This window comes from Macaca fascicularis, chromosome 4 (assembly GCF_037993035.2).
Source record: "Macaca fascicularis isolate 582-1 chromosome 4, T2T-MFA8v1.1".
NCBI classification, from domain to species: domain Eukaryota; kingdom Metazoa; phylum Chordata; class Mammalia; order Primates; family Cercopithecidae; genus Macaca; species Macaca fascicularis.
Window position 1 is genome coordinate 129,381,536 of NC_088378.1, and position 26,089 is coordinate 129,407,624.

General features: G+C 51.3%; 2 protein-coding genes across 2 annotated transcripts in view; one reads left to right on the forward strand and one right to left on the reverse strand.

The window, feature by feature from the left end:
- Positions 1-391: 391 nt before the first annotated feature.
- CIMIP3 (ciliary microtubule inner protein 3) lies at positions 392-24,504 on the reverse strand. The gene is made up of 2 exons (XM_065544041.2): positions 24,113-24,504; positions 392-882 (listed from the first exon to the last, which is right to left on the reverse strand). The coding sequence occupies exons 1-2, from the start codon at positions 24,305-24,307 to the stop codon at positions 547-549; spliced, it is 531 nt and encodes a 176-aa protein (XP_065400113.1). The 5' UTR covers positions 24,308-24,504; the 3' UTR covers positions 392-546.
- Positions 24,130-26,089, forward strand: part of C4H6orf132 (chromosome 4 C6orf132 homolog) — a 41,538-nt gene continuing 39,578 nt past the window's right edge. The window contains exon 1 of the mRNA XM_045390882.2: positions 24,130-24,450. Coding sequence (XP_045246817.2) covers positions 24,306-24,450 — 145 coding nt within the window. The 5' untranslated portion in view covers positions 24,130-24,305. The remainder of the gene's footprint in view (positions 24,451-26,089) is intronic.

A 26,089-nucleotide genomic window follows, 5' to 3' on the forward strand; every position in this document is an offset into this window, starting at 1 on the left:
TGCCTGGCTAATTTTTGTAGAGACAGGGTTTCACCATGTTGGCCAGGCTGGTCTTGAACTCCTGACCTCTGGTGATCCGCCCACCTTGGCCTCCCAAAGTGCTGGGATTATAGGTGTGAGCCACCGTGCCCACCCTCTCTTCCTTATTTTTGGAGGGGTCTAAGCCTGGACCATCAGGAGGCTGGAGCCAGGATTGGCTTTGCTTGGGACTCAGGCTCTGGAGAAGGGTTGAGGTTACTTTTGGGGTTAGGGAACTGAGAATCAAGTCCTTCCAAGTCTTCAGGAACCTCTGGAAATAACCTTACAGTATAACATCCCCATGGCCTGTTTACCCACTCACAGCCACCATTCAGATGCCAGGGAAAGGAAGGACAAACTTGAACTGCGGCTGAGAAGAGAGACCTCCTTTTATCATTGTCGATATGTGGGCATGGCACAGCTGTCTCAGCGCGAACACAGGTCGCTCCTCCTGCAGTGAGCAGCCCTTCCCCTTGTGGACCTGAGGTCACAGGGGTGAGGATGAAGGGTGAGGGGCTTCTGGTTGGCTCAGGCCTGGGAGCGCCACAAGACCGAGTTGGCAGGAGGCACATCAAAGCGCTTGCGGGTGTGGTCAGTGTCCCGACGGTACAGGTAGCCACAGGTAGGCTTCTGCAAGGTGTAGAAGGGGTTCAGGGAGTTGGAGTACTGGGAGGTGTAGAAATTGAACCTGAGCTTGTCTGGATTCTGCCCCTTAGAGTTCACCACGACCGGCACATAGGCTGCTGCCAGAGACTGCTCGCGGTCCTGCTTCCACGCCTGGGACACGGATGGGTTTGGAGCCTTCACCCCCTTGCATGATGGTGTCTTTGGCCCATGACTGGGTCCAGAGGGTTTCTGTGAGTCCTGGGAGGGGGTAAAGAAGGCGAGAGCTGAGGCATTGGATACTGGGACTTCAACTGCTATGCCAGGGGCAGAAGGGAGGAGAAGGAGCCACTGCTCAGAAGCCCCCAGAGCCACTCTGGAGCACTGTTGTGTTGACCATGGAGCCAGGGACCTCCAGAGCAAGGGAGACTCATCAGGGTCCCCTGACCTGGCCCCCTGCTGCTGCAGAACTCTGCCTACCTACCAGAGGCAACAGCCAGCTCCCAGAGGCTAGGAACCTGGGGATCGTCTTCAGTCCCTCCCCACCCCCTTTCCCACATCCAATCCATCTGTCCGTGTCCTTCGCATGGCTCCTGTGTGGCCCTCCCCTCCCTCTTCTCTGCCACTGCTCCCACAGGCCTTCGACCTCGCGCTCCTGCGGGGCCCCACCAGCTTGCCTTCCACCAGGGCTTCCTGTCTCCCACCCTCCTGCTTGGTCACGCTGTGCTTCACCCTCACAGAGCGAGACTCCATGTCAAAAAAAAAAAAAAAAAGCGATAGAGTTTCGCTCTTGTTACCCAGGCTGGAGTACAATGGCATGATCTCAGCTCACTGCAACCTCCGCCTCCCGGGGTTCAAGCGATTCTTCTGACTCAGCCTCCCGAGTAAGCTGGGATTACAGGCACCCAGCACCACGCCCAGCTAATTTTTGTATTTTTAGTACAGACGGCGTTTCACCATGTTGGCCAGGCTGGTCTCAAACTCCTGACCTCAGGTGATTCACCTGCCTCAGCCTCCCAAAGTGTTGGGATAATAGACGTGAGCCACTGTGTCCAGCCTACTCTGTCTCAAAAAAAAAAAAAGTGGCTTCCACTCTCCAGTCCCTCCAACCCTCCACCCACCCTGCATTTCAGCCACACAGTTTACCTCTTGTTCCCTGCTCACATCCGGTACTTCCAGAGCCTGTACCTTGGCTCAGGTGTTCCCCTGAGCCCTCCCTCCTGTGCACTAGGGAAATTCTGTCTTTCCCATTAGAGCTTCAGCTCCTTAAGGGCAACTATCTCATACTCTTACCCTTGACATAACAGCCTCCAAAATCCTATTTACTGTTTTACTCCAGACGAATGCATTTAGAGAAAGCTTGATAAATGTTGAATCAATTGAACTGAATTCTAGTAAGGGGTACCAGCTCACTTTCCAGCCAGCCAGCCCATTCTATTTTAGAACATATCTCATTGTTACCAAATGTGTCTCCTACTCACCCATACCTACTTCATCCTAACCACCACTCTTGGTTGATTACTTACTGGGGTCTACCCACTCTCTAGGAGGCCCCCATTGCCACATTTAGCACATCACATTGACATTTATTTATTCCTCTTTCACTACCCTTCCTGTGACCAAGCTATCCTGTTCACCTTCAAATCCCCACACCATGTTTCTGGTACCAGCTGTGCATTTTACTAGGGACTGTCCTCATCGTGACAGTACCACCAAAGGATGAGGCATCTGTAGGCAACCATCCACCCTGCGTGTGTCAGGCTGGATCTGTTCTGGTTCCCCAGGCTTCAGCTGTCAGGGGAACCCATTTCCCCTCCCCCAGCCTCACAGCCCTCCAGCCTCCAGGCACTGTGAGAGAACCCCTAGGTACAGGGTTAGTGGAAGTTGAGCTCCTGCCCTCTTACAAAAGAAATCTCCTTTGCTCAAATCATCATGTAGTTCCTCTGTGTTTTGTTTTGTTTTTTGAGATGGAGTTTCGCTCTTGTTGCCCAGTGCAAGGGCTCGATCTCAGCTCACAGCAATCTCCACCTCCTGAGTTCAAGTGATTCTCCTGCCTCACCCTCCCGAGTAGCTGGGGTTACAGGTATATGCCACCATGCCCGGGTTTTCTCCATGTTTGTCAAGCTGGTCTCGAACTCCCAACCTCGGATGATCCGCCCGCCTCAGCCTCCCAAAGTGCTGGGATTACAGGCATGAGCCACCTCACCCGGTCTTCTCTGGGTTTAATTTACAAACTATCTGCCCAGTCCAAACTTGTCCAGGGCTTTCCTCCAAAGCAGGCTTTGCTCCTGTTGGTTCCTACCCAGGTATATATGTGCCCTCAGTTTTGCAAATTTGCAGTTTTCAAAATTCTTCCTATTCTTCCAAGGCCAGCAGCAGACTTGAAACCTTCTTCAGGAACCCCTGAAGCCTCCTGCAGCCCCTGCCCCATCTTATCCTCTTCTATGCCTTCTGGACCCCTCTCAGGATGTGCTCCTTTACTGGAGGGACTAAGGTGAGTCAGGCGCACACATTCTGAAGAAGTCGTCATTCAGAGTCCTACACTGGGACCACTTTCTGCAGTCTTGTCTCATCTTAATCCCGACATAGTCCTTTGCTAAAGTCCCAACAGGCTGTAAATGTCTCCCGCAGTCAGGACTGCGTCCTATGCATCTCTTTGTCCCTAGAGCCTACCCCAGTGCTGGTGCACAGCCACAAGAAATGAACAAGTGTTCTACAGCCTTCCCAGACTCTTCCAGGCTCAGCCCCAGGGCACAGGGGTTTACAGGCAGAGGGGCAAGCACTGGAAATGAACCGTGAGAGTGGTCATCAAAGATTGTTTTCTAGCCAGGCGCGGTGGATCACACCTCTAATCCCAACACTTTGAGAGGCTGAAGTGGGAGGATCACTTGAGGCCCGGAGTTCAAGACCAGCCTGGGCAACATAGGGAGACCTTGTCTCTGTTTAAAAAAAGTTAAAAATTAGCCAGGCATGGTGGCATGCACCTATGGTCCTAGCTACTTGGGAGGCTGAGGCAGGAGGATGGCTTGAACCCAAGAGGTTGAGGCTGCAGTGAGCTGTGATCACACCACTGCACTTCAGCCTAGGTGGCAGAGCATGACCCCATCTCAAAAAAACCAAAAGATTATTTTCCACTTCAATTTGTGAGCACCGCACCAAACCCTGGCAGTGGATCACCTCTTACAATCCTCACATCAACTCTTTGAGGAAGGTGTTACTATTATTAGTCCCCCTTGTAATTGAAAAAAACTAAAGAGGTCAGTCCCATGTCCAGAGTCACATGACTGGTGAGGAGCAAGGCTGGGATTTGAACCCAGGTCTTTCCACACCCTGTGCTCCATGACATGTCTTGTGCCCACTGCTCTATGGGAGTAGGGCCTGCCAGGGCCTGTGCATCTTCTATTTCTTTCTGTCCTCATTCCATCAACCCACTGAGCTCCTGCCAGGCGTGCTGTGTGGCAGCTGATTAGCCAAGGTTGCCCTGCACAGCTCCCAGCTCACTGGAGGGCGGGGCAGCCAGATTTCCCAGTCTGGCAAGAACACTGTGGGGTTTTGACTGCTGGATTTGGGTTCTGGGTTTTTGGACCCTGCATGGACAGAACAACACGCTGGGAAGTATGAGGTCTACACCATGAATCACCATCTCTTAGCAGAGCTGAGGATAGGAGGACATGAGTTGCTCCATTCATTCATTCGCAGCCACTCCTGAGCACGTCTTGGATGCCAGGCTCTTGGTGTGAAGGTGACAAAGACACCATGCATGGACACAAGAGGGTCCCTGTGGAGTATGGTGGCTCAGCCTTGGTACCTCTGACTCTTTGGGCTGGACAATCTTTGTTAGAGGGGTTGTCCTGTGTCTTGCAGGATTACAGCAGTGGCCTCTACCCACCAGATGCCAGTAGCACCCTCTCCCGGTTGTGACAACAAAAATGTCTCCAGTCGGCCGGGTGCGGTGGCTCAAGCCTGTAATCCCAGCACTTTGGGAGGCCGAGGCGGGTGGATCACGAGGTCAGGAGATCGAGACTATCCTGGCTAACATGGTGAAACCCCGTCTCTACTAAAAATACAGAAAGCTAGCCGGGCGTGGTGGCGGGCACCTGTAGTCTCAGCTACTCGGGAGGCTGAGGCGGGAGAATGGCGTGAACCCGGGAGGCGGAGCTTGCAGTGAGCCGAGATCACGCCACTGCACTCCAGCCTGGGAGACACAGCGAGACTCCGTCTCAAAAAAAAAAAAAAAAATGTCTCCAGTCATTGCCCAATGTCCCGTGAGGGCAATGACAATCAGTGCTATCAGACCCATGGCAATCTTTTTATCCTTGACAGAGGCTGACATCCTGGCCTAGAGAATGTTCCCTTTCCTGGGCTGCAAGAAGTGGCTTAGGTTTCTTCGTGTTAAGGATGAGTCTGAGCATGTGGGTTTTGTCCTCCTGACACCACAGGAGGGCCATGAAGATGAGGGAGCTGCAGAGACCCCACCCCTGTCCCTGCTCCCCACTAACCCAGCCCCAGGGCTGCATCAGCCTCTTGGCCATCTTGGGCTCATGGGGCTGGGGCTAGGGATGACAGAGGCAGGTGCTTTCAGAATGGCTGGGGAACTGAAGAGAGCAGCCCACAGATGGAAGGGTGGCACTCTTTACTCATGGGATTGAGGATCTGCCAAATGTCAGGCATTAGCCACTCAGCTCAGCAAAAGCTCCTAAGAGCCATTTGAGACATTGCCCCCATTTTTCAGATACGGAAACTGAGGCTCAAAGGCATCGAAGCATTTGTCTGAGTTAACACAGTTTGTAGGATAGTATGTGAGTACCTTTCCGAAGTCCCACAACTGGTTAGTGTGGGAACCAGGATTCAAACTCTCTCCTCCCTTTCTGCCCTAGCCCAGGCCCTGGCTTGGGCCCACCTGCCCTGGGTCCACACCTCAGCTGTGTTTAGGATGCTGCTGCTGCAACATACAGGACTCTGGTGGCAGCAGGGGTAGGGGACAGCCAGGGTCCCCGGAACATCCGGGAATGAAGCCCTCACAAAAACTGGGACAGAGACAGTCCAGGGGGAGTGGTGGAAGAGGAGGAGGAGGAGGAAGAGAGGGAGTCAGGCAGCACTAGCCTTCCCCTGCCCTTTCTAGGGACCAAGACAGCCTCCAAGTGACTCACCTCAGAGGGCTGAGGACTTCCCATTTCCTCCCCCAGGGCCTAGCACAGCCAGCTCTGGTGGAGGGTGGAGCCTGACTGCATACTTTCCGGGTTAACATCTGGTTTCTTTTAACTGGCTGTTCTTTGCTCACGTGCTCCTTGTCAAGGGTGCTGGGTATATGCACACTGCGTATGTGACTTAGATCATTGGTTCTCAGCCAGGGGTGATTTTTCCTCCAGAGGACATCTGGCATGTTTGGAGACATTCTGGGTTGTCACACAGTGTGGGGTGGGTGCCACTGCCTTCCAGCGGGTAGGAGCCAGGGAGGCTGCTACGTATCCTACAATGCATAGCACCCGCAACAAAGAATCATCAGCACCCAATGTCAAAAACACCAAAATTAAGAAACTCTGGTTTAGAAGTCGTCCCATCTCCCCTACCTGCTTCCCTCACTTCCATTCCGCAGGGAGTGATGAAGTTACAGGACAAGTACAGGGTCTCACCAACCCCTCCCCTCCCTTGGGAATCCCATGATCCTATTTTCATTTGGGTTCTAAGCTAAAGCCAAAAGAAGGAATCTGGATAGAATTATCCCTCCATGGGCCAGCATGGTGGATCATGCCTGTAAGCCTAGCACTTTGGGAGGCCAAGGCAGGAGGATTGCTTGAGGCCAAGAGTTAAAGACCAACCTGGCCAACATAGTAAGACCCATCTCTATTTCAAAAAAAAAAAAAGAAAAAAAAGAAAAGAGGCCGGGCGCGGTGGCTCAAGCCTGTAATCCCAGCACTTTGGGAGGCCGAGGCGGGTGGATCACGAGGTCAGGAGACCGAGACCATCCTGGCTAACATGGTGAAACCCCGTCTCTACTAAAAATACAAAAAACTAGCCGGGCGTGGTGGCGGGCGCCTGTAGTCCCAGCTACTCGGAGGCTGAGGCAGGAGAATGGCGTGAACCTGGGAGGCGGAGCTTGCAGTGAGCCGAGATCGCGCCACTGCACTCCAGCCTGGGTGACACAGCGCGAGACTCCGTCTCAAAAAAAAAAAAAAAAAAAAAAAAAAAATCAGTTAACATTAAAAAAAAAAAAAAAAGAAAAGAAAAAAAAGAAAAGAAAAAAGAGCCAGCGCCATGGTTCACGCCTGTAATCCCAGCACATTGGGAGACTGAGACGGGCAGATCACTTGAGCCCAGGAGTTCGAGACCAGCCTGACCAACATGGCAAAACCCTGTCTCTACTAAAAATGCAAAAAATTAACTGGGTGTGGTGGTGCATGCCTGTAATCCCAGCTCAGTGCAACCTCTGCTTCCTGTGTTCAAATGATTCCCCCACCTCAACCTCCCAGGTAGCTGAGATTACAGGCACGTGCCACCACGCCTGGCTAATTTTTTTGTATTTTTAGTAGAGACAGGGTTTCACCATGTTGACCAGGCTGGTCTCGAACTCCTGACCTCAAGTGATCCTCCTGGATCATGGGATTCCCAAGGGAGGGGAGGGGCTGGTGAGACGCCGGGAGGCTGAGGAAGGAGAATCACTTGAACCAGGGAGGAGGAGGTTACAGGGAGCTGAGATCATACCACTGCACTCTAGCCTGGGTGACAGAGTGAGACCTTGTCTCAGAAAAAAGAAATACCCCTTCATGACCCCCATCCCCGCAGGCAGACCTCACAAAGGCCTTTTAGATGCACAGTACACACGTATTAATATGTACATATATACTAATATGTGTTTGTCCCTTATGCCGGGGTTTAGAGTGGGGAAGTGCATGACTCAAGAGTGGGGCTTTCTGAGTAGGGCAAGAAGATCTCATCTGTGATATTACTACAGGTTTTCTAGGAAGGCCCCTGTCCTCTCAAATCCTCCAGGGCCATAGGCACATGACCTTGCCCAGTGAGAAATTCCACTTGTAGCCTCCTTACTCTAGGGGAAGGCCTTGTGCCTTATTGAAATGCAAATAGCACTTGGGTGTGAAGGCTGGTGAAGGCCCACAGGGGCATCTGGTGCTGTGGAATGTACCTTGGCTTTGGTGTTTGAAGGTCTGAGCCCTGGGCCTGACCCTGCCCTTACAGGTCAGGCGACCTTGGGCAAGTTGCTGAACCTCTTTGAGCTTCGGTGGCCTCATCTGCAAAATGGGGATAATAAGGCTAGCTACTTCACCAGCTTGTGGTGGGGTGCCATGAGTGCTGGGAACCGTAAAGGCGCAGGGCAAATAGTCATGACTATCAGCCTCTCGGGCAGTTACACCGTGGTTTCACGCACACCTGGCTGAACCTATAGGAGAGCACGTTTCCCTTTGGGGGAGCACAGAGGCTTTGAAGGGAGGGTTAGGGAGGCTGGGGGTAGGCCTCAGCTTCCTCCTGTGACTGGGTAGCATGGGGACCTGGAGCCAGCTACCTCAGTTCAAATTCCAGTTCCCTGCAGGGCCAAGTGGCTCACACCTGTGATCTCAGTGGGAGGTCAAGATGGGAAGATTGCTTGAGCTCAAAAGTTCAAGACCAGCCTGGGCAACATGGAGAGACCTCATCTCTATTTTATAAAAAAGTTAAAAAAAAAAAAAAAAAGGCTGAGCACAGTGGCTCACGCCTGTAATCCCAGCACTTTGGGAGGCCGAGGCAGGAGGATCACTTGAGGTCAGGAGTTTGAGACCAGCCTGGTCAACATGGTGAAACCCCATCTCTACTAAAAATACACAAAAATTAGCCAGGCATGGTGGCACGTGCCTGTAATCCCAGCTACCTGGGAGGCTGAGGTGGGGGAATCATTTGAACACAGGAGGTGGAGGTTGCACTGAGCCGAGATTGTGCCACTGCACTCCAGCCTGGGCAACAAAGCAAGTCTCAAAAAAAAAAAAAAAAAAAAAAAAACAACTCCAGCCCTCTCACTCACTAGCTGCCTGATCCTTAGGCAAATTACATTCTCTGTACCTCAATTTTCCCAGGTATAATGTGGGAACAACAAGAGCTCTACCTCATAGGGTTAATGCGAGGACTTAATGAGCTAGTCCATGTAAAGTGCCTAGACCTCTTAAGCACTCAAAGGTTAGCTACAATTATTACTTATCTCAAGTTTGCCTTGGAGATGGGGGTAACATGAACCAAACAGTCCAGGACACATTTTGCAGCAGTGAAGGGGCAGAGGAAGCAAGATGGAGGGTGTCCTGTTCCCTCTCTCCGTCACCCCAGGGAGATAACAGAGGTCCCACAGCTGGGGAGTACAAGGCAGGCAGCAGCACCAGCACCCAGCTAAGCCTTTTGTAAGAGGACCCACCTCCCAGCCACACAAGTGAGGCTGGCTGGGGCTTTCATGCTCTTTCCTGCCCATCAGGCTTCTTGTGACCCCGGGCTGACCTTCTCCAGCCCTGTGATTTCATCCCACCTTGCACATGCTGGACCAGGGCCTTTCTTGATGGTCAGGTGGAACTTCTGGTGGTCAGGGAGGACTCTTGGCAGGATACTGAGAGTGCCAAGGTGGGGAGAACTTGTATGGGGCAGGGGGCATTGTGACACCTCTTTACAACACAATTCCTTCTGTCTTCCCAAGGAGACAGGAGGCCAGGGCTGGGGACTGACGTTTCAGGACCTGGAAGGGTCTTTCAACCTTGACACTGGCCCACTATGCTATTCCCTCTTCCCACAAATGCATAGAACCCTAAAACTGTGGGCAGGAGGTGAAGGGAGAGAGATCATACTAATTATCCAGGTGCCTCCAGAAGTCCTAATATCCCCCCATGTCCCAATATCACTGTCAGGAAGGAAATGTACCCTGGCAACTCTTCATTCTATCTATCTATCTATCTATCTATCTATCTATCTATCTATCTATCTATCATCTATCTATCAATCATCTATCAATCATCTGTTTATCATCTATCTATCATCTGCCTGCCTTCCAAATTACAGAGATGAGTGGATGAATGGATGGGTGGACAGAGGAGTGGGAGGGTGGATAGACAGGTAGATGGACTGGGTTGGTGGAGAGACGGCGGATGGGCCAACCCTTGTGATTTGAGCCCTGCTCATCTCCTTAGCCTCATCTCTTGCTGTCTTTCCCTCACTCTGTATGCAGTAGCTAGTTTCTTAGATATGCCCCACTCTCTCCCCTCTGAGGCTTTCCATATGCCATTCCTTCTCGTGGACTGCTTTGAACAGGGGGTTGGGAGATAAAGGGATGGATGAACAGGTGGATAGACAGATGGCTGAATAGGAGTGACCATGTGTGAGTGGATGGATGGATGGATGGATGGTCAGTAAATGGACAGATGGTGATGGCTGTGGTATAGAGGAGTGCAGGCCCAGGAGTTAGAATGCCTGAGCTTGAATTCTGGCTCTACTATTTTACTAGTGTGTAACTTTGGGAAAATCAGTCGACATCTCTATGCTTCTGTTTTCTCATCTGTAAAATAGGTAAAGACCCTACCTAATAGAGTTGGGCAAAGCACTTAGGACAGTGCCTGGCACAGAGTAAGCACTGAGTAAACATCAGCTATGATTATGTGTGGGTGGGTAATTGGATTGATGGGTGGGTGGCTGAATGGGCTGTCTTGTCCCCATCTTCAGAAATCAGCCTCCCTACCTCCCTAGGGTCCTGTCTCCCCAATACCACACTTGGTAGGCAGCTTCCAGGAGTAGTGTCAGAAATCCCACATGTAGGAGTGACACGGGCTTCTCCCTGGGTTGAGGGGAAGGAGAGAGTTCCAGGGGGAGGTAGGTAGAGCTATTGGGTGCCTTCCTGCCACACCAGCTTGGGCTGGGCCCGGAATTATTTGTTTTTTTCCTGGCCCTGAGTCAACACTGACAAGATGGACTTTGGGGCCAAAGGCAGACTGGAAATTGGGGTGTTGATGACTTGTGTGTTGTGCCTAGATCTCACACCCTGATGGTAATGACCCCTAATTTCTAAAGAGGCTGGGAGGGACCAGGAGAGAAGGAGAAGGAGCAGCACAGTATTAATCGGGCTTCCCCTGCCAGAGCCTCTGACCGGCAATCTCCAAGCGCTCTGGGGTGGATGGAGTCTTGTTTGGAAGACTGGGGACATGGCGTTCTGGGCAGAGTGGCCAGCATCTCTGCATCTGGGGACAAATGGCCTGAAGGAGCTATCTGGAGGGAGCCCAGGGGTCTGGGTGCGGGTTTGGGGGAGCCACGGCTTAGCACACACTGTACTTTGTTTCAGCCAAAGTGGGGTGAGGTTCTGGTCTGATAAGCGGGAGAACTGGGTGACCTGAGACGAGTCCTGTCCCCTCTGCAGGCTCAGTGTCTTATGTGTATCATGAGGACACTGGGTCCCTCCACCTTGGATACTTGATGTCCAAGGTGGGGAGAACTTCTGTGGGGCAGGAGGCATTGACATTTCGTGGTAGGCCCCTGCCAGCAATGTACCCAGCCCAGGCCATGTCACCCTCACTGTGGGGAGCTCAAGAGGAGGCAGTGGCTGGGGAGATTGCCTTTAGGAAGTCCTGGCCAGATGAGCCATATCTGCCTTATTTCACTGGTAAATTGCATAATGGTTAAGATCATGACCTCCAGACCCACTCTGCCTGGGTTTCAAATCCCAGCTCTGCCATTTCTCGGCTGTGTGACTTGCACAAATTACCTAACCTCTCTGTGCCTCAATTCCTAATCTGCAAAATGGAGATGATAATAGAATTTACCCTGAAGGCTTATGAGGACTTTGTGAGCTTAGAACAGTGCCTACTACCTGGTAGATGCTGTGATTTATGTTATAATTTCTAAACCCTGATAACTCCTGATTCAATCCTGCCTCCTGGAGTACCTTCTTCTCTGACTTTCCTGCCAACTCCAGGGATGACCTCATTTCATGCATCATCAAAGTCCCTGGAATGTAAGGGCTGTGGCCCATACCCCACAGTGCCCAGTGGGTGTTTGGGAAGAACGAAGAGAGTCATGGAGACTCAGGGCTGACTTGGAGCACAGAAGGATTCTCTAACCACCCCCACACCTTTCACACACAGCCTCCTCTCCTGCCTTCTCTGCTCTTAAGGTGCAGGTTAATGGTTTTAAGCGTCCTGCTATTGCCTTGCCCTAAATAGGCCTGGTTATCTGGACATTCTCTCCACCCCTCTTTACCTGCTGTGTAATTTGGACAAATTACTTAATCTCTCTGATCTTTACTTGTTTGTCCTTTGTTGGACCTCAAGTACACAGGGCTGAGTTATTCATACTCCTTGCTTAGCGATGCATTATCATCACTGGTCCTCCTCTCTTCTTGTGTTAATTTTTCTCCTTATCTCCATTTTCCAACCACACTTCCCACCCACCCAAGCCAAAGGCAACCATCTGAATATGCTTAGTGAGTATCTTCTTGTTCATATGTGTTATTGCAAAATATATATTGTTGTTTTATATGCAGGTAGTTTTCATTTGCATAAGTGATATTGTGTGTTTTGGGTCTCGTTCTGTTGTTTACTTGTGGGACTCCATGCTGTTGGTGTTGCCACATAAGCACCTCCTTCCTCACTTCCAGCTGCTGCATCATCCTGCACGGAGTGCACCCACCCCATTTTACCTGTCTACTCCCCTGGAGGTGGACCCCCAGCTGCCTCCAGCTCCCCATCCCCACAAACAATACTTCAATGAGGTCACATCCATGCACCCTTCCGGACCTGTGTGAAAGATTCTTTGGGGCACATTCCTAAGAGCGAGTTGATTGGTCATGGAGTCTGAGTAAGCATCATTTGAAGTCTTCTTTATCCATCCATAAATGAACATATGGGCCTCTCCTTCGCAGGGCTGATATGGCTGTAGTGGGTTCTGTGACTGACACAGAGAAGAAGCCCAGCCAGTGACACAATGACAGGTGTAGCTGCTGGTCACTCCAGGTACCAGAGAGAGGGGAAGACAAGCTGCTTTTCAGGCAAGCTGACATCCCACATCTCTTTTTTTTTTTTTTTTTTTTTTGAGATGGAGTCTAGCTTTGTTGCCCAGGCTGGAGTACAGTGGCACAATCTCGGCTCATTGCAAACTCCACCTCCCGGATTTAAGTGACTCTCCTGCCTCAGTATCCCGAGTAGCTGGGATTACAGGCACGCACCACCATGCCCAGCTAATTTTTGTATTTTTAGTAGAGACGTGGTTTCACTGTGCTGGCCAGGCTGGTCTCAAACTCCTGACCTTGTGATCCGCCTGCCTCAGCCTCCCAAAGTTCTGGGATTACACGCATGAGCCACTGCACCTGGCCTGAGCCACTGCTCCCAGCCGATGTCCCACAACTTGAATTGGAACTTTGAGCTCTGAATTTACCCAGGCCTCAAATCCCAGTTCAAAATTTGATCTCCAGAACGTGTGAGGCAGGTGTGGGACTGTGTGATTCCTTGAGGCTCTACATAGCTGAATGGTAGGACCTCCCATAGCCTGAGCACAGAGCCTGACACAGAGGAGATGCCGTGCCCAAGAAAAGCTCGCCACGCTCCCTTGAAACATTTCTCCCATTCCTGACCCCTCTTTCCTCAGAGCTGGAAGTAGCCTCCTCACACAGGAGGGAAAAGACAACCTCATTTGCTGTTCTTCCTCTGTCCTGTCAGCCAACAAGCATTTTAAACAGATGTGAAACCACACCTGAGTATTAGACGCCACCATCCCATTGTACAGATGGAGAAACTGAGGCACAGGAAGGCTCATGGTCTCACAGGAGTTTAGTGGCAGAGGTGGCACTAGAATCCACATCTCCAGGCCCCCCTGCCCTCTGCTCTAGGGCTTTTTATTTTATTTTATTTGTATTCTACAACAATGCCTCTCAAATTTTAATTTGCATAAGAACCACCAGGGAATCTTGCTAATTCTGATTCTAAGGCTTTTCAAAAAAAACAAAATGGGCCAGGCACGGTGGCTCACGCCTGTAATCCCAGCACTTTGGGAGGCCAAAGTAGGTGGATCACTTGAGGCCAGGAGTTCAAGACCAGCCTGGCCAACATGATGAAACCTCATCTCTACTAAAAATACATAATTTAGCCAGGCGTAGTGGTGGGTGCCTGTAATCCCAGCTACTTGGGAGGCTGAGGCACAAGAATCGCTTGAACCTGGGAGGCAGAGGTTGCAGTGAGCCAAGATTGTGCCACTGCACTCTAGCCTGGGTGACAGAGTGAGACTCTGTCTCAAAAACAAACAGACAAACAAACAAAAATGCATTCCATGTTAAATTATGTTATTTTTATTTGTTGAGTTTTAAGTTAAAACAAATGATAGAGCAACAGGACACATCACTAAATAGTTTTTAAAAACTCGTATGTGGCCAGGCGCAGTGGCTGAAGCCTGTAATCCCAGCATTTTGGGAGGCTGAGGTGGGTGGATCACTTGAGGCCAGGAGTTCAAGACCAACCTGGGTAACATGGTGAAACCTCATCTCTGCTAAAAAATACAAAAATTAGCTAGGTGTGGTGGCATGCACCTGTAGTCCCAGCTACTTGGGAGGCTGAGGCAGGGGGATTGCTTGAACACAGGAGGCAGAGGTTGCAGTGAGCTGAGACCACACCACTGCACTCCAGCCTGGGCGACAGAGAGAGACTCTGTCTCAAACAAACAAACAAACAAACAAACAAAAAAACCCCAAAAATCCATAAGTAATCTTGACATTCTAGCTGGACCATCTTCATAGTTCTGTTCCCTTCCAATCCCTGGCCATTCACAAATATATATTTATGGCCATAATCTACAAAGAATTTTTATTTTATTTTATTTTTGCTTTTTGTACTTAATCCATTTTTTAAAATGTAGACACAATCACTTGCGCACACACACATTGTTTCAGATTGTGGGATATGTTTTACCACGGGATGTTTTTACCTGGCCTGCAAGGTGACCTTGTAGACACCTGCCCCACCCTGTCTCCCAGGTCTCAGTGGAATTTTCCTTCTTGAGGTCCTTTGTTGAATTGACACTGCTCTTCTGCAGCCTCTCATGGTCTCTGTTGTGTTTTTGCTGTTCTCTGTTTAGCATCTCCATGCCCAAAGCAGGGTAGGGAGCTTTGTCTACCTACAAAGCAGGGGAAGGAGCACACAGGTACTGAGCACCTACCATGAGCTGGATCCTCTGCTGAGCACCTTACCCCACTCTTTCACTGAATCTCTAACAACTTGTCTTTTACAGATGAACCAACTGAGACTCAGAGAGGTGGTAACTCTGCAAGTTCACACCCTTGAGAAGTAGCAGAGCCAGGATTCGGACCTAGTCTGCAGTCAAGGATCTTCCCCACAGTATCATAATCCCATCAAAGAGCCCATGGATGAAAAGGAAAATGAGTTCCTTCCCAGCACTCCCTGAACAAACAGGGCAGACCTCAGATCCCTACACCACAGGCACCAGCTACTCGAGAATCTCCAAGTCCCATCTTGGGATGTGTAGGAGTCCAGCCGTCCAGAGCCCCTCAACCTGAACCCCTCTTCTTGAATGCACCCAGCCCAGAGGAAAGCAGAAGTCACCGGGATTGAAGCCCACCCTCCCCTGAAGGCCTGAAGAAACAGCCTCGGCCGGGTGCAGTGGCTCAAGCCTGTAATCCCAGCACTTTGGGAGGCCGAGGCGGGCGGATCACGAGGTCAGGAGATTGAGACCATCCTGGCTAACACGGTGAAACCCCCTCTCTACTAAAAAATACAAAAAAAAAAAAAAAACTAGCCGGGCGAGGTGGTGGGCGCCTGTAGTCCCAGCTACTTGGGAGGCTGAGGCAGGAGAATGGCGTAAACCCGGGAGTCGGAGCTTGCAGTGAGCTGAGATCCGGCCACTGCACTCCAGCCTGGGCGCCAGAGCGAGACTCCATCTCAAAAAAAAAAAAAAAAAAAGAAACAGCCTCAAGAGCTGATCTGTGATAAGGTGTCTCCTGTCCAGAAACAAAAGGCCCGGCAGGATGATCTGCATCCCCTCATTATCTGGGATTTGAAAATTCTGATTGAGCCTCTGAAGAGCTAGCCACAGAGACCCAGCATGGGGACTAAGGTGACCCTCGGGATGTTTTGGCCTGTCCTTCTACTCAAGAATCCATTCTCCCAGCCTGGACCCCTTGGCATTGTGGGAGGAAAGACCACAGACTTGGCCAGGCACAGTGGTTCACGTCTGTAATCCCAACACTTTGGGAGGCCGAGGTGGGCAGATCACCTGAGGTTGGGAGTGTGAGACCAGCCTGACCAACATGGAGAAACCCCGTCTCTACTAAAAATACAAAATTAGCTGGGCATGGTGGCATATGCCTGTAGTTCCAGCTACTTGGGAGGCTGAGGCAGGAGAATCGCTTGAACCCAGGAGGCAGAAGTTGTGGTGAGCCCAGATCAAGCCATTGCACTCCAGCCTGGGGGCAACGAGAGTGAAACTCTGTCTCAAAAAAAAAAAAAACAACAACAACAAGACTTGACAAAGACCTGTTTGGGTCTCTGGGGAGACTGCAACTACGGGCCCCCAATCCCACCCTGCATTTCAGAGCTGCCCAGTGAAGTTGGCTCTCAGGAGGTTACTGAGTAATCGCTGAGCAGAAATGTAATGATAGCATTGGGCTTTTGTCTGTTTCGAGGGGAGCCTGTGATTTAGCTGCTTCTGTTCCTGGGGGACAGGTGTGAGGTGTGGTTATTAGATGACGGAGTGGAGGCTGAGTATCAACAGTATAGAGTGCTGAGCTGGACAGAGGATGAGGCCCTGCCCCTGCCCCAGGGAGCTCAGCGTCAAAAGCTGCCAGGCTGATGGGATGAAACTGGCAGGTTTGGTGGAACTGCGCACTGCTGAATCTAGACCTTCTAGAGACTCCTCCTCCCACCCCTATGGACAAGCCCAAGAGGGGACAGTGTTATTGCTCTCATGCTACAAATAAAGAAGCTGACTCAGAAGCTCTCCCCCTATATGCCAAGCCTTTTCTTTCTTTCTTTTTTTTTTTTTTTTGAGACAGAGTTTCCTCTTGTTGCCCAGGCTGGAGTGCAATGGCACGATCTTGACTCACCACAACCTCTGCCTCCTGAGTTCAAGCTAGTCTCCTACCTCAGCCTCCTGAGTAGTTGTGATTACAGGCGCCCACCACCACATCTGGCTAATTTTGTACTTTTAGTAGAGACGGGGTTTCTCCATGTTGGTCAGGTTGGTCTCCAACTCCTGACCTTAGGTGATCCGCCTGCCTCAGCCTTCCAAAGTGCTGTGATTACAGGCGTGAGCCACCGCGTCCAGCCTTTTTCTTTTTCTTTTTCTTTTTTTTTTTTTTTTTGAGATGGAGTCTCACTCTGTCACCCAGGCTGGAGTGCAGTGGCGTGATCCCGGCTCACTGCAACCTTATTGTCCTGGGTTCAAGCGATTCTCCTGCCTCAGCCTCCAGAGTAGCTGGGATTACAAGCATGCGCTATCACACTCGGCTAATTTTTGTATTTTTAGTAGAGATGCGGTTTCACCATGTTGGCCAGATTGGTCTCAAACTCCTGACCTCAGGTGATCCACCCGCCTTGGCCTCCCAAAGTGTTGGGATTATAGGCATGAGCCACCGCTCTCAGCCTCTTTTTTTTTTTTTTTTTTTTTTTTTGAGACAGAGTCTCACTCGGTCACTGAGGCTGGAGTGTAGTGGTGCGATCTCAGCTCACTGCAACTTCTGCCTCCTGGGTTCCTGTGATTATTATGCCTCAGCCTCCCGAGTAGCTGGGATTACAAGCATGTTCCACTATGCCCAGCTAGTTTTTGTATTTTTAGTAGAGATACAGTTTCGTCATGTTGGCCAGGCTGGTCTCAAACTCTTGACCTCAGGTAATCCACCCACCTTGGCCTCCCAAAGCGCTGGGATTCTAGGCATGAGCCACTGCGCCTGGCCACCCTTCCTTTCTTCCTAGGAAATGTCCCACAAACTAACAACTCTCCTCTGTTTTCACCACCAGCACACACATCCTGGCCCCCATCCCCTCCTGCTTATATCAATTAACCAACTAGCTAACCAGTTAACCCATCAATTAGCCCCTCAGCCTGTGCGTTCTCCTTCCCATACATCATCCATTCAGTTGTTAGATGAACATTCTTAAAACATAGCTGTTACTACTAAGCCTTGCCTGCTCAGAATCCCATATGGCATTCTGATAGCCACTGACTTTAGGACAGAGCTTCTCCAATGTTATCATGCACCTGAATCCTATGGGGACCTTGTTCAAACACAGATTTTCTGCTGGGTAGTTCATCTGCTCACTGAATTTCAAAATGACCTCAATAGCCCATTTTGCAGATGAATAAATTGAGGCTCAGAGAGGTTGCCCAAGGTCTGGGATGAGGCCCTAGATTCTGCATTTCTTTTTGTTTGTTTGTTTTTGAGACAGAGTCTCGCTCTGTCCCTAAGGCTGGAGTGCAGTGGTGCAATCTCTGCTCACTGCAATCTTCACCTCCCCAGCTCAAGCTATTCTCCTGCCTCAGCCTCCCAAGTAGCTGGGATTACAGGCGCCCACCATCATGCCCGGCTCATTTGTGTATTTTTAGTGGAGACGGGGTTTCATAACGTTGACCAGGCTGGTCTCGGTCTCCTAATCTCAAATGATCCACCCGCCTTGGCCTCCCAAAGTACTGGGATTACAGGCGTGAGCCACAGCACCCAGCCAGGATTCTGCATTTCTAGTAAGATCCTAGGAGGTACCGATGTTGTCGGTTCATGGACCACATTGAGTTGCTAGGATCAAACCAAACTCTCCTGCCTCGTTAATTTTCCTTTAATTTTTAAATAGGAAACACATTTACCTGGTGTAAAACACCTTTTTTTTTTTTTTGAGATGTTGTCTCGCTCTGTCGCCCAGGCTGGAGTGCAGTGGCTGGATCTCGGCTCACTGCAAGCTCCGCCTCCTGGGTTTACGCCATTCTCCTGCCTCAGCCTCCCGAGTAGCTGGGACTACAGGCGCCCGTCACCACACTCAGCTATTTTTTTGTATTTTCAGTAGAGCCAGGGTTTTACTATGTTGGCCAGGCTGGTCTGGAACTCCAAACCCCAGGTGATCCACCCTCCTCAGCATCCTAAAGTGCTGGGATTACAGGCGTGACCCACCACACCCAGCCACTACTTTTATTAGTTTTTTAATGTAACTTTCTGAGGTTTCTCTGTGCCAAAAGAAACAAATAAGATCATGTTTACTCTGCCCTACCTCCTGCCCTTGACAAAAGGTAGCACACTATACCATTTGGCGTGTTGGCTCACACCTGTAATCTCAGCACTTTGGGAGGTTGAGGCGGGCAGATCACTTAGAATTTGGCTAAGTTTATCAGTTTATCTTAGAGATAACTGGACACAGCTAGCAGCTAGCTGACTCACTTGTATTTAGGGTTGCATTATGATAATTTTTTTTTTTTTTTTTTTTTGAGACGGAGTCTCGCTCTGTCGCCCAGGATGGAGTACAGTGGCCAGATCTCAGCTCGCTGCAAGCTCCGCCTCCCAGGTTCACACCATTCTCCTGCCTCAGCCTCCCGAGTAGCTGGGACTACAGGCGCCCGCCACCTCGCCCGGCTAATTTTTTTGTATTTTTTAGTAGAGACGGGGTTTCACTGTGCTAGCCAGGATGGTCTCGATCTCCTGACCTCGTGATCCGCCCGTCTCGGCCTCCCAAAGTGCTGGGATTACAGGCGTGAGCCACCGTGCCCAGCCATGATAATTTTTTTTTTGGAGACGGAGTCTCGTTCTGTCGCCCAGGCTGGAGTGCAATGGTGTGATCTCAGCTCAGTGTGCAACCTGCACTTCCCAGGTTTAAGTAATTCTTCTGCCTCAGCCTCCTGAGTAGCTGGGACTACAGGCGCACGCCGCCACGCTGGCTAATTTTTTGTATTTTAGTAGACACAGGGTTTCACCGTGTTGCCCAGGCTGGTCTTGAACCCCTGAGCTTAGGCAGTCCACCTGCCTCAGCCTCTCAAAGTGCTAGGATTACAGGCGTGAGTCACCACACCTGGCCAGGGTTGCATTTTTATTCCATTGTGTGGATAGGATGTGGCATTGTTTGTTTATTTATTTATTTTTGAGACAGGGTTTCGTTCTCACCCATGCTGGAGGGCAGTGGCGTGATCTAGGCTCACTGCAACCTCTGCCTCCTGGGCTTAAGTGATTCTCCCACCTTAACCTCCCAAGTAGCTGGGACCACAGGCATGTGCTACCACGCCCGTCTAATTTTTTTTTATTTTTGGTAGAGATGGGATTTTGCCATGTTGGCCAGGCTGGTCTCGAACTCCTGGCCTAAAGTGATTAGCCCATCTCGGCCTCCCGAAGTGCTGGGATTACAGGCATGCACCATGGCACCCAGCTGGCTATAGTTTATTTCAATTTAACCATTCACCTCTTGGTGGACATTTGGTTGATTCCCATTTTTCCAGTTGGCCTTTTTTTTTTTCCTTTGGACGGAGTCTCACTCTGTCGCCAGGCTGGAGTGCAGTGGCGTGATCTCAGCTCACTGCAACCTCCACTTCCCAGGTTCAAGCAATCCTCCTGCCTCAGCCTCCCAAGTAGCTGGGACTACGGGCACATACCACCATGCCCAGCTTTTTGTAATTTTAGTAGAGACAGGGTTTCACCATGTTGGCCAGGATAGTCTTGATCTCTTGGCCTCATGATCCATCCGCCTCAACCTCCCAAAGTGCTGGGATTACAGGTGTGAGCCACCATGCCCAGCCTCAGCTGGCTTTTTCTTTTTCCTTTTTTTTTTCTGAGACAAAGTCTCGCTCTTGTCCCCCAGCCTAGAGTGCAATGGCGCCATCTCAGCTCACTGCAACCTCCACCTCCTGCTTTCAAGCGATTCTCCTGCCTCAGCATCCTGAGTAGCTGGGATTACAGGTGCCTGCCACCACGCCCGGCTAATTTTTGTGTTCTTAGTAGAGACAGGGTTTCACCATGTTGGCCAGGCTTGTCTCGAACTCCTGACCTTAGGTAATCTGCCTGCCTCGGACTCCCAAAGTGCTGGGATTACAGGCATAAACCACTGCGCCTGACTTTTTTTTTTTTTTTTTTTTTTTTTGAGACAAAGTCTCGCACTGTCGTCCAGGCTGGAGTGTAGTGTCGCGATCTCGGGTCACTGCAACCTCTGCCTCCCAGGTTCGGGCAATTCTCCTGCCTCAGCCTCCCAAGTAGCTGGGATTACAGGTGCCCACCACCACACATGGCTAATTTTTTTGTATTTTTAGTAGAGATGGGGTTTCTCTATGTTGGCCAGGCTGGTCTCGAACTCCTGACCTCGTGCTCTGCCCACCTTGGCCTCCCAAAGTGCTGGGATTACAAGCGTGAGCCACCGCATCTGGCCACCCAGATGGCCTTTTTAAGCCTTCCACACCTTGGCCATGACCTCCCGGGTAATTCCCAGCTCCCCCATCCTCAGCCCCTGAAGAGGCCTCCTGCCTACCCTCCCCAGATCCTGCAGCCCCCAAATTGCTCTGCACCTTCCCCCTCTCATTTCCTTCCTCCTCAGTTACCTCTCTACTGCCCAGCTCTCCACAGGTGGCTGCCTGTCTCCACAGACTACAGCAACCTGGACTCAAGAACAATGTCTTGGCCGGGCGCGGTGGCTCAAGCCTGTAATCCCAGCACTTTGGGAGGCTGAGACGGGCGGATCACTAGGTCAGGAGATCGAGACCATCCTGGCTAACACGGTGAAACCCCGTCTCTACTAAAAAATACAAAAAACTAGCCGGGCGAGGTGGCGGGCGCCTGTAGTCCCAGCTACTCAGGAGGCTGAGACAGGAGAATGGCCCGAACCCGGGAGGCGGAGCTTGCAGTGAGCTGAGATCCGGCCACTGCACTCCAGCCTGGGCGACAGAGCGAGACTCCGTCTCAAAAAAAAAAAAAAAAAAAGAACAATGTCTTTAATTTTTCTGGCTCTTTCACAGCCCAGCGTGGGGCACACAGTGGCTCTCAAGAATATTAGTTATAGACGGGGTGCAGTGGCTCATGCCTGTAATCCCAGCACTTTGGGATGCCAAGGCCAGTGGATCACCTGAGGTCAGAAGTTCAAGACCAGAATGACCAACATGGTGAAACTCCGTCTCTACTAAAAATACAAACATTAGCCAGGCATGGTGGTGGGCACCTGTAATCCCAGCTACTCAGGAGACTGAGACAGAAGAATTACTTGAACCTGGGAAGTGGAGGTTGCAGTGAGCCGAGATTGCGCCACTGTACTCCAGCCTGGGTGACAGAGCAAGACACCATCTAATAATAATAATAATAATAATAATAATATATAGTAGAAGTTGCAAACAAATGGAACCACTTGGCTGGCAAGGTGGCTCACGCCTATAATTCCAGCATTTTGGGAGGCCAAAGTGGGTAGATTGCTTGAGGTCAGGAGTTCGAGACCAGCCTGGCCAACATGGCAAAACCCCATCTCTACTAAAAATATGAAAATTAGCTGGGCATTGTGGCAGGTACCTGTAGTCCCAGCTACTTGGGAGGCTGAGGCAGGAGAATCACTTGAGCCTGGGAGGCGGAGATGGCAGTGAGCTAATATTGCATCACAGTACTCCAGCTGGGTGACAGAGCAAGACTCCGTCTCGGGGGAAAAAAAAAAAAAAAAACAAAGAACTAAAGTGACATTGAGGGGATAAATGGGAAATTCTTTTTTTTTTTTTTTTTTGAGACGGAGTTTCACTCTTGTTGCCCAGGCTGGAGTGCAATGGCGTGATCTTGGCTCACCGCAACCTCTGCCTCCCAGGTTCAAGCGATTCTCCTGCCTCAGCCTCCCTAGTAGCTGGGATTATAGGCACATGCCACCATGCGTAGCTAATTTTTTATATTTTTGGTAGAAATGGAGTTTCACCATGTTGGTCAGGCCAGGCTCAAACTCCTGACCTCAGGTGATCCACCTGCCTTGGCCTCCCAACATGCTAGGATTACAGGCGTGAGCCACCGTGCCTGGCAATGTTAGATTTCCCGAGTGTGACAGTTGTATTGTGGCCATGTAGGAGAATGTTCCTACTCTTAGACAATCGATGCTGAAGTACTGGGGGAGGCTAAGAAATGGGCCACAGTATCTACAACTTCCAAGCTTCAGCAAAATGAAAAGGAAAAGAATCCGAGAGAGAGAGAGAGAGAGAGAGACAGACAGACAGACAGAGAGAGACAGAGAGAGACAGAGAGAGAGAGAACAATTGGTGAATCCAGGGAGAAGGGTATACAGGTGGTCATTGTACAATTCTTTTAAGTTCTCTGAAGGTTTGAAATGTTTCAGAATGAAAAGCTGAGGAAAAACACCTTTCGTGTAAGCTCTGGGGGAAATTGAGGGGAAATGTGGCAGTGGGCCCAGTCCCCAGGAAGCTCAGCAGAAATAGCAACTTGCACCAGCCTGTGGCCCCTCCTGCCTGGAAAACATCAAATTCCACCCACTTGGCCTGCACCTCTGCTCTCAGCATCTTCAGGCAGGCTCTCCCCATCCTCATCAGAGGAAACTTCCCCCATGGATAGCCCCCCCTGGCTTGGTTAGGATGGTACCTCAAGTGCCTTAAAGTACCACTGCTTGTCTCCCTGGAGAGTGAACCCAACCCTAAGTGGGCTCTACCCACTTCAGGTTTTTAAAAATTATATTCACTTAACTTCACAGAAAAAAAAGAATGTGAACCAGGCGCGGTGGCTCATGCCTGTAATCTCAGCACTTTGGGAGGCCGAAGCCGGCGGATCACGAGTTCAGCAGTTCCAGACCCGCCTGGCCAATATGGTGAAAACCTGTCTCTACTAAAAATACAAAAATTAGCCGGGCGTGGTGGTGCATGCCTGTAATCCCAGCTACTCGGGAGGCTGAGGCAGGAGAATCGCTTGAATCCGGGACCCGGAGGTTGCAGTGAGCCGAGATCGCGCCACTGCACTCCAGCCTGGGCAAGGGAGTAAGACTCCGTCGAAAGGAAAAAAAAAGAAAAGAAAAAGAAAAAGAATGTGACGTACAAGCACAGAATGCCAAGATTTCGTCATTCCACATCCCTGTCAATGAGGATGTTTTTCCACCCTCGTCATCAGATTGGTATATGAGTTTGTCATTTTCTTGCTTTTCCCAGCTTACTTTTCTCTTATGGGCCCTTCCTGATGTTCCCCGAACTCTCACGTCCCCACATTTTTGAGGGGCTATAGGATGCCGTGGCGTGCTCGCTTTGGCCATCCATGTCCCTCGTGTTGGACACTAGAGCTGTCCACATGCACCCATACTGACCTGGTCACGAATCGCCTTGAGAGACTGGGAACTCACCCGCCTCCTTCCCCGGACTAGGGGGAAGTGGGGTGAAGGAGGCGTGCCGGGAGGGAACCTGGGGGAGGGGTGGCCCGTCTCCCAGGCTGGGCGTGGGCCGGGCGAGGTCCCCAGCCCACCGGGCCGGGCCAACAATGGCCTGTTGTAGAAGGAGGCGGGAAGGAATGCGGCCTGGGGAGTTGGGCGGCGGCGGGGCGGGGCCCGGTTGAGCGGCTGCCCCTTACCTGGCCAGGTAGCTCGCAGTTCCCGGCAAGCGGCGGCGCCCGCAGCACCTGTCGCCCGGTGCGCGGGCGGGGAGGACGGCGGGGGACATGGCCTGGTAGAGTCCCCTGGGGAGACCGTGCGGAGTTCAGTCCGGGGCAGGGCAGGGCAAGGGAGGGAAGGTCCTTCCCTGGCGCCCGCGCGGGCTGCGGCAGCATGAAAAAGAACCAGACCGTGCAGGGCACCTTCAGCAAACTCTTCGGGAAGAAGCACACCACCAGCCCCAGCACCTCCCTCTACGCCACCAACCCGCCCTGGATCTTCACCCAGGAGGCCCCGGAGGAGGGGACCGGGGGCTTCGGTGAGTGCTCCGGGGACGAAGGGCGCTAGGGCAGGGCCGGCGGCGCTGTCTCCTGGAGGCGCGGAGGGGAGGGACACGTTGGAACCTGCGGACTGGCCAAGAGCAGCCGCCGGGCAGGGGAGGAGGCGTCGCACCGGGGTGTCTGGGAAGGGACGTGCGGTGAGAGAGGTGCGGGAAAAGAGGGGACCCCGCCACCACGGGTAGGTGGGAGAACTTTGCCGCCCCTACCTCTGACCCCAGGCCCTCCTTGGAGGTGTTTAATTCCCCACTTGGCGAATCCGATGCTTGTGTTACTGTTAGCGGGATGGCTTCCGGAGGTTTGCGGTATCTCCCCCGACCCCCACCGCTACAACACCCCCATTCTGGCTGAAGCAAAAGTTTTCCTGGAGAATGGGGGCTAAGGAGCGTTCTCCTCCCTCACCCTTTGCACTCCCTGTTTCCCCAGCCCCACGTGGCAGAGAGGGGGCTGCTCTCTGGGTGCTCACAAACTTGGCTCTGGCTAGGTGAGGCCCAGGCAAAAACAACAGGCGCAGCTGCTACCAGGTTACCAGCCTGTTTGTGACACCAAGTCACTTATTGGGGCCACAGGCTCCTGCCAGGTCAACCTGGGACCTGGGCTGTCTCTGGGCTAACACCGAGGAGCCAGAAATGGGACAGTGGAGGCCAAGGAACCCTCTCCCTGACTGCCAGCTGCCGCTGACCCCGGAATCAGACTGGTGTGTCTCTGCAGGCCTCTAAAAACACCGCCTTGGCTTATCCCCAGGCTCTGGCTGTGGGTCATCTTATCATTGCCTCATTTTGCAATTTGTATTCTCTATAACTAGGGGAAACCAGCGGCTAGAGACAGAAATCCATTTCTTGTGTATGACATGTGACTCTGGAACCCCCAGGTTGGGGGTGGGTGGCTTCTAGGCCCAAGGAAGGACACCCATCACTGCTTAAGCTTGCCTGCCTTCATTCTCACCATATTATCTTCACTGATCTTTATAGCCACTGTGCTGGGACCCACAGTGGATGTCATAGCCTTGGTGCCTGCTGTTGGACTCAGTTCAGCACCCAGGTTGCCACAGCCAGGACACAAGGCACCGTGGATACAGCCAGGACACAAGGCACCGTGGATAGGAGCAGGAAGGGCAAAGTGTCGCCTCTTCCTGGCACAGGGATCTCAGATCCGGGGTGAACAGAACTAACCATATGCCATTTAGTCCTTTCTGAGCCTTTGCTATAAACGATTATTAAGCATAAAAGCAGAGAAGAGAGATGACCTCTGAGTGAAACTAGCATTCGAGCTGAGAGGAAAGGGCATTCCTGGCAAAACAAATAGTAGAAGCAAAGACCAGGAGGAGCAGGGCAAGTGGAGGCATGGTGTAGGCACTCCCAGACACAGGTGTGCAGGGAAGTGCCTGTGAGCCAGGACACTTCTTTCCCTCTCAACGGAGGCACCATGGAAAGAGCATTTATCCTTCCCTTCTTAGGTGCAAGATGCCATTCTAAAATCTTTGTGTTACAGATTCATTGAAATCTCATCTGGAGTCTGGCACTATTATTATCATTCCTGTTTGACAGATGAGGAGACTGAGGCACGGGGAGATTAAATAATATGCCCAAGATCACACAGCTTTCAATGCTGGAGGCAGCA